Below are 8349 nucleotides of genomic sequence, written 5' to 3'. Positions count from 1 at the left end.
CTGAAGTTATGTCTAGTTTAACAATTGGTTTAATAAAGCTAAGTATTATGAAATAACATTCGATATTGATGAGGTTGCTGCACCCGGAAGAAAAGGATGCATAAACGGTGAACTCATAAACTCGTTTCAACGCTCAATCGTTTAATCACGCGATAATCAATCCAATGTGCGGTCATTCATCATCTATGTTGTCATCTAACGTAATGTCCATCTACTCCAAATAAGCAATTTCGCCATTTACTACGTTACAAAATTGCTACGCGTTCTTACAAGATTAAGCACTTCGCATCCCTTACGAAAGTCACTCTGGCCTGTCATCACATACGTTTCGCATTACATACTCGCTCGCCAGTGCGCGTAATTATTCAAATGCTGGAGAGAGGAAGACCTCGTCGGTAGAAACGTAACGACGGAAGTAAGCGTGACCGCCCCCGATTCGACGTACTATGATTAGCGGAGCCGATATCCTGATGGTGCATGGAAAAAAGTGCATGCTTCCGCGACCAGGGAAAAAACAGACCTCTGATTAGGCCCAGCCTATAAAGCAACCATTTTCCTATTCAACTGTCCAGTTCCTCAAGTACGATTCTCGTGTCCTATGAGCTCTTTCTTTCAAGAATGACACGCGTCTAGCTTTTTTTCAGTAAAATCGAATGATAGTTTATATTAATTAATCTGACATGTAAATTGTTATTTGTAAATAATAAGTAATTGTTCGTGATAGTGAGTGAAGTGTGAGATCAAGAGTACAAGTGCTCTATTATATTGAAACTACATAACTTAATTCAATTGTATTTAACCGTTAAACATCCTCGACTATAGCTGCCTTCTCGCTGTAGATTCCTCAACATCACTTCGCACATCGAGGTACTCGAATAATGCAAAAGAAGAGTAACCAGGATTAACAATTAATTCCGACAAAAAATTTCTTCTTTACTTATTTTTTTTTAATAATTTAGTCACGTTATTTCAAAGTTTGTATTATCAAGTTTGTCAGACGAATCGATAAAATTTGTCAAGAATTCAAGAAATATAAGAAAGAAAATGTGACGTTAACTTCTATCGAAAATCATGATATCACAATCATCTGCCAATTGTATTTAAGTCTTTAAAGCCTTTCGAACGAAATAATAACTTTCGAAGTAGAAATATTGATTTTCAAGATGTTCCTCATGTTATCGAGGATACTGTCTCGTTCGAACTGCATCCTGATTTTGATAATATTTAACCTTGCATCCTCGGCGCCTTTGAAATCTCAAAGAAACTCGCCGTTCCAAAATGAACAAGGTTTCTCGGCTTCCCCAAAAATCTTGGAGATCCAGCTGCCGCTTAAAATCACTTCGAAAGAAGATTTAGTAGCTTGGTCTAAATACGTAATGAGTTTAATGACGTCAAAGATAAATTTACCATCTATCTTCAAGAATTCGCCATCAATCGAGAAACGGTTTCCCTTTACGAGCAATTCGGGCTCGAAATCAAAGGAGATAATGAAGAAGGCATCTCTCAATGAGAAACGACAGGGCCTGAACTATCCGGCGCGAAGACTTAAGGAGCCTCCTGTTCAAAGACCGGATGATAAAGTGGTCGCTTATCCTTTGCCCATGGGAGCGATGCAAACGACATCGTCCGATTCACAGGACCCGTCTAGTCTTTCTACTTCGAATATCAATGGACCAACTGATTTTGGACAATACATGGATTTCAACATCGGGAATCCTTTTCAGCAAAGTGAAATTGATACCTTCGGAAATTTTAATGCTTTCTTGCAGCCGCCCGCCAACACGTATCTTCCATTATCCCCAATCAATATCGCTCAATCATATCAGAACGTTATCGATAAAAATGTTTCTGACTTCGAGGAACCGTTGAAGCTTCAGACTACGAGGAATTCCTTGAATCTTCACATCCACAATAATGAGCTACAGCAGACATTACCGACTGCCGTGAATAATGGGTTAACTAGGTTGAATTTGTCGCATAATATAGGTGAACCTCTGTTGACTTTTCCATTCCAAGCAGTAATTACAATCGCTAAAGAACTTCCGCTAGCTACTATGATTCCGAAGATAGAACCGAAAGATTACACCGCAGTTAGAGATTTTCCGAATGAGTTTCTGCCATACTTCGAAAATGACTATACACTTACGAATAATTCCGAACGAGTAAACGTCGTCTTCAATGATTTCGTCACAGAAACGAGTGAAACAAAAACAGAAGGAAAAGTAAAAAAGGGGAAACAGAAAGAAGAACAGAAACAGCAGAATATGAATGAGCAAAAAAAGCAAAACCAGAAGAAAATGAAAAGTACGAAGAAGCAGAAATCGTCTATAAAGCGACAATCGGTAATACTCGGGGATTTGCTGAGGATGTTTGGTATTCTGAGGAAACTGCCGAAAAATAGCACTGAGATTAACATCGCGAAGCCTGTACTTTCTATTTTGAAAGGAACAAACACACAGAAGATACAAGTAGCCTTCGAGGAGGTGAGTAGATAATCGCAAGTAACATAATTTTGAATGCACATAAATCTAATATTAATTTAAACAACTTATGCTCTTATTAGGCGAATATTACATAAAAGATGCTCTGTGAAATAAATTTATTGTATTTAAAAAAAAGAACTATATGTCGCTGAATTAAAAAAAGTAGTAGTTACATAATGATTATAAAAAATTATAGTTGTCGCAATGATAAAAGATTTGCTTTTTGTCTTCATTTAAGAGACAATTACAAACAATTCTTACATTATTTATTTGCAATTTTAATTTTAAGATAATACTTTTAATTTTATTATTTATACTTTTCTCTTATACTTAAAGATTTTTTTATATTTTACGTTAACATACAATTTAGATAATTGCTTTACACGGAAAAAATAGAAATATTATACATAGACAAAACGATAATTGTAAAAATAAAAATTTGAAATTACAGTAAATGCACTTAATATTAAAAAGATATAAGTAGAGAGAAGAGAACGACGACTACCATAAATAAAAATTGTGAAATTTGAAATTTACAATCAATAATTTCATTGACCGCAATATTGTCAACCTGTGACGACACGTTCTAACTCATAAATATGTATAAAAGTGTCACGTTGGTGACCCATTACACAAATGGGGGCCAATGATGAATTCTCTCTTGTTCAATCTATCTTAGATAGATTTAATGACGAAATGGATGGAACGGCCTTTGCATGTCAATAAGAATGCAATACTCACGTGCTAAATTAATGATTGTGACTTTTTTGCACTTATAATACCAACAGTATTATGAATAATTACATTTATATCTCGCCTATCACACGCTTACAAAATAATTGATGTAACAATATTTATTTGCGAAGAACGTCGCTAATTAATTACCTAAATGTATTTCAAATAAGTTACGCGATTTATGGGTTATCTCCGTGTCTTATTAAATACCAACGTTTCGTGGATATTGTAGTTCAATTTATCATGGCGAAAAACAACTTGATATTATATCAAGTAACATCTCGTCCGGATGAAGTAAACTGCAATGTTCACGAAACATTGATATTTAACGACGTATCAAGACGTGGGGATAACCCGTAAACTGCATAACTTCCTTGAAGGAAATACCCGTGGAAGCCTTAAAAAGCCTTATAATTAAATGTAATTGTTTATTTATTAGACGCCGCCTAATCGTGGGAGACCCAATGAAACATTTCAAGCGCAGCAACTGAGCGTATGCAGTTCATAATTTTTTATTTATTACAAAAACACGCTTTCTATAATTATTATAATGTAAAGTGTCACATAGGAAGACGATGATGAGAACGACGATAATGGGAACGGCGCTAATGGAAACGGCGATAACGGAAACGGTGATAATGAGAACGACGATATTGAAAATAACGATGATGATGATAATGGACCTCAAACAGAAGCACAGGAGGAAGATGAAGATGAAGAAGAAAAGGGTGGATCTATACAAGCTCTGATCGAATTATTACCATTAGCTGCGCCGATTCTCGAAGAACTTAGTGATGTAAGAAAACACAAACTTGTACACATTGACAAGTGTATAGCTGAAACATTTATAGCTTTTTCATATTTGTGTTCTATATTCTGATTGCACAACATTTTATGGTATCAATATTAGAGATAAAATCAGCATGAAAAACAATGATTATTTTTAGCCGGAGTCGGATGTTGATATAGCAGAGGTGCTTCAAGGTGCAATTCCTCTTCTCGAAGGACTCTCTGATGTAAGATTAAAATACTTTTCTCTGCTCTTTCTAAATTATTCTTAGAGATTTAGTTATATAATGATAAAATATGCTTTGTCTTCTAGCCAGAGGAGGAGGACGGAGTCGATATTCCAGCAGTCCTACTGCCACTCTCTCAAAAGCTCAGTGAGGTAAATTTGTCGAGTAATACTTTCCAAAATTTATACAGTAAACGTCAAAACAATCTCTTCAGGGCCCAGAAGGACAAGGCAGCGATTCTGGAGCTATTTTAGGACCTATTATACAGCTGATAGCGCCGTTGAGCGGACCTCTTTCAGGCCCCCTGATCGGTCCGCTGAGTCGTAGCAGTAGTGGCGTAAGAATTTTACTTATAAAATTGTACACAGTAAAAAACATTCTGTATTTTTATTAAAACTGGTCCTTGTTAAAATTTTTTTGTTGAATTTTTAACATGTAAAGTGTAAATTTATATAATATATAATATGATTTTTTATTATTTAAATATTTAATTATTTAAATATTTTGTATTGAATTGATATTTAACATTTCTTAGTATTAAACTCTCTCTCTCTCTCTCTCTCTCTCTCTCTCTCTCTCTCTCTCTCTCTCTCTAATACAATTTATGATTTATTAAGTGAACAAATTATAATACATAAAATAGTATAGTTTTATAACATAACATTCTGAATAAATGAATAGAAAGTAAATATAGTATTAATTTAACATATTATAAATGTTAATTTTATTGAAAGAATTCCACATAATTTGTTTTCAACTTGTGTCAAAGTGTTTTGTGTTAATTTTTACATAACGTTTGTGTTATTTTATGTTATATTTATTTTGCGTTAAATTAGCACAAAAATTCAGGTGAATAGTGAAAAAAATTTAGGACACGTGAAATGTATTAAATTTAACATGAATTCTCTAAGTATGTAGAACTATAAACAAACTTTCTAACTATGTAGATATGTAGATCATGAATAGAAAGAAGAATTGTATGATTATGCGAATATAAAAGTAGATATAAACGAATAGTACGAGTATATGGAAAGAAATGATGTTGTATTAACAGCAGTTTAATTGGAAATAATTTTGTTAATTCAATAACAGTATACTAATGAAACAAACGTCATGCTCTTGTTTTAATGAAATGTTATTTGTTTCTTTAATATTGCTATACAAGTTTATTTTCGATTAGTCTAATGCTATTAATACATAACATTTTTTAATATTAATTTGATTTTCAGCCTGAAGGCGTACAGGGATCAGCGTCCGTATTTGCGGCATCGGGTGAACCTTTAAGCAAGGTAAGTCTTTTTAATTTTTATGTACGTATATTTATACTGCAATTGTAATTTTGTATTATTGTTTTATTATCGCCTTAATGCTTTGTATTATCTATTCATGCATTGATTTTAGCCACAAGGGCCATATGGACAATCAGTGTTATCGAGCTTTATCGCCGGTATTACCGCTAAGCTAAGTAAAGTACGCATCATGGAACTATCCTCTATACAATTATTTAACAATCTTTATTAATGATAATAGTAATATTAATAACTTTATTAATGTGCATTAATTAAAAAGAATGTGAACACAGCAAAAGTATAAGACACAATACATATAACGCTGTAGAAACAATGCAAAATGGACGAAGTATATATTTGCAATAATGCTGCCTTGAAATTAGTTTTTAGATTCAGATTAAAAACTAAAAGCTAAAAACTAATTACAGTTTGCAAGTTAAAGATTATATTTTAAAATGAAAGTACATAATAAGCTAACAAAATGAATATAGATAATATACATAAAAGGAATAATGGTAATAATAACACAAAAATTTGATAAAGCTTAAGAGTAAAGTAATTAAGAGTAAAGTTATTAAAGTAATCTTGATTAATTTCTTCTTTTTCTTATTTATTCTATTTTACAAAACTAAATTAACGCTTTTTTTATTATTTTTAAATTTCAGGAAAGCGCCGCTTCAGCAAGTGAATCGGATGTGAAATCTCTAGTAAGTTCGATTGTATCAGGCGTGCTCGCTGGTGCTAGCGCAGGTTCCAAAGGTCACAAAAGTGGCTATGGTCAAAATCAATATGGTCAATATGGTAACACTGGAAATCGTCAGAATGGTTACAGTGGTAACAGAGACACGTCCCACGCATCCACAACTTATGGCGGTTATAATTCTTACGGCAAACCCGTAAGCAATTTTCCTCTTACATACACATACGTTCACAATTTTGGATTTAAGATAATTATGAATTTAATTTGCACTCGTTGAATAATTGTGAAAAAAATTTGAATTAAGATTAAAAATAGTGTTTCCTATTTTATTTTTATTGTTGTTGTGTAAAAAAAATAGCTTTTCCCCAATTTTCCTCTCAGATATTTGAGATTTCTCAATCGGCTTTACAGGAAGCTCCGAGTGGTAGCGATCTAACCGGACCGCTGAAGGAAGTCCTCGGCGCTTTCTTGAAATTATCGGCTACGTCGGCGACTTCCAGCGCAAATCTGTCCGGCACATCATCGAGCTCTAGCACTGGTCTGTCAGCCAGTTCTTCACAGTCGTCAGAGGAACCGGAAAAACCCACATATGGTCCACCCACAGATTCGCCTTATCCACCGTCGTCCAGACCTTCTTACGCTGCACCTCCATCTACGAACTCTCCTTATGTGTCATTCACGCGAAGACAAGCCTTGCGGCAGCCAATAAAGAAATTTTAAATTACACATTTTGCCTGCAATTTATTACTTTATTGTTTCTTAAAGGATTACTTTCATGATGAATCGTATTTCTGTTCGATATAACTATAAACGTTATTAATATTATTCCTTGATTTTTCTTATATATAATTTCTCTTTGGAAAGACTTTGTTCAACGCAAATGTCATGGCCATAGAATCGGCTCATGACCTCTTTGATAAATCTTAGTAGTCATTTTGCAACAACAAACTCATTACAATTAAAATTATGTGGGTATACTACCTTCTATGTAATAATTACAGGATAATCTAGTCGCGCAAGGACAGGTATTACGTCATTGTTTAAACTTTCATTTTTGCTTCATTTAAATTATTATTTCCTGTAAACAATCTTATGGATAAACTGTGAGTAATTCTGCGCAAAAAGCATGAATACATCATCGCTTGTACTTTTGACGATAGAATATTGTAAGAACATCGATTATAAATTATTATTATTCAATCAAAATTTTTTGCAACTATTTTTTACTATTGTTAGTAATTATTATCAATACAAAAATTTTAGATTTGATTTCGTTTTAACTGAATTTAAAATGTATTCAATTAGAAAACACTGCGACGATGTACTCGTAATATTTTATATTCATTGAGAAGGAAATCGCAGCTCTTTTATGCGGAAAGAGACTCTGTATTTATTTCATTCGGAGCATATACAAGGTATCTATAAAAGCATATAAAAGAGCACTTAAAAAACTTATTGCTTGCAAATACGAGCGGTATTTACGCATTACTCGGATCTATCGCATATCAGGATCTACGCATGTCTGGATCATATGCACAAGAGCTGGATATCCGAAAGAAAGGGACAAAAAGGAGCATCTTGCAATCTTGAATTTTAATATCGCAATATCTCAATTTTATGATATCTTGCAGGACTAACAAAGGAAGGGCCAAGGAGTAGATATATCAGATAGCACAGAGAGTTCAAAAAGCATTTAAAAAGAATTCAGTTGTTATGTCATTAATTTAGAATTCGGACACAAAAAGAATTCTTTTTCTAAATAATTCTGAAAAGAATTTTTTTGCATCTAAAAATGAACTCAGAATTGACACACTACTGAATTCTTTTTGTGCTATCTGGGTAGCTTACTCTTTATCTGTTTTTAGTTCTAAAGATTAGAAAAAGATGAAGAGTAAGTTGAACCGATTAGAATTAATCTACACACTGATAAAACGTGTATTAACGAGTATTAATCTCACATATTGTAGAAATAAGCATAAAGAAAAGATACGAGTAACTTTCGATACAATTTCTCGCGAATACTTGAATATTGCGTTGTGCTACTTGCTCATGAATTAGGGGAGGGGGGGGGACGGAATAAGTACTAAACATTTAAAAAATAGGTGAAATCTGTGTATACAGAAAAG

At 33.3% G+C, this 8349-nt stretch overlaps 1 protein-coding gene across 1 annotated transcript; it reads left to right on the top strand.

Moving 5' to 3' along the window:
- Window positions 1-1163: 1163 nt before the first annotated feature.
- On the top strand, window positions 1164-6326 carry LOC108728056 (uncharacterized; the record flags this gene model as incomplete). The annotated part of the gene is made up of 9 exons (XM_018456405.1): window positions 1164-2483; window positions 3658-3711; window positions 3787-4014; window positions 4166-4234; window positions 4321-4386; window positions 4449-4571; window positions 5464-5523; window positions 5636-5704; window positions 6189-6326. Coding segments are annotated over exons 1-9 (2127 nt in total), but the record flags the coding sequence as incomplete, so codon positions are not given.
- Window positions 6327-8349: the final 2023 nt, after the last annotated feature.

This window comes from Mycetomoellerius zeteki, unplaced genomic scaffold (assembly GCF_001594055.1).
Source record: "Mycetomoellerius zeteki isolate Tzet28-1 unplaced genomic scaffold, Tzet1.0 scaffold58, whole genome shotgun sequence".
NCBI lineage: Eukaryota > Metazoa > Arthropoda > Insecta > Hymenoptera > Formicidae > Mycetomoellerius > Mycetomoellerius zeteki.
This window is presented reverse-complemented; position numbering and strand designations above follow the sequence as displayed.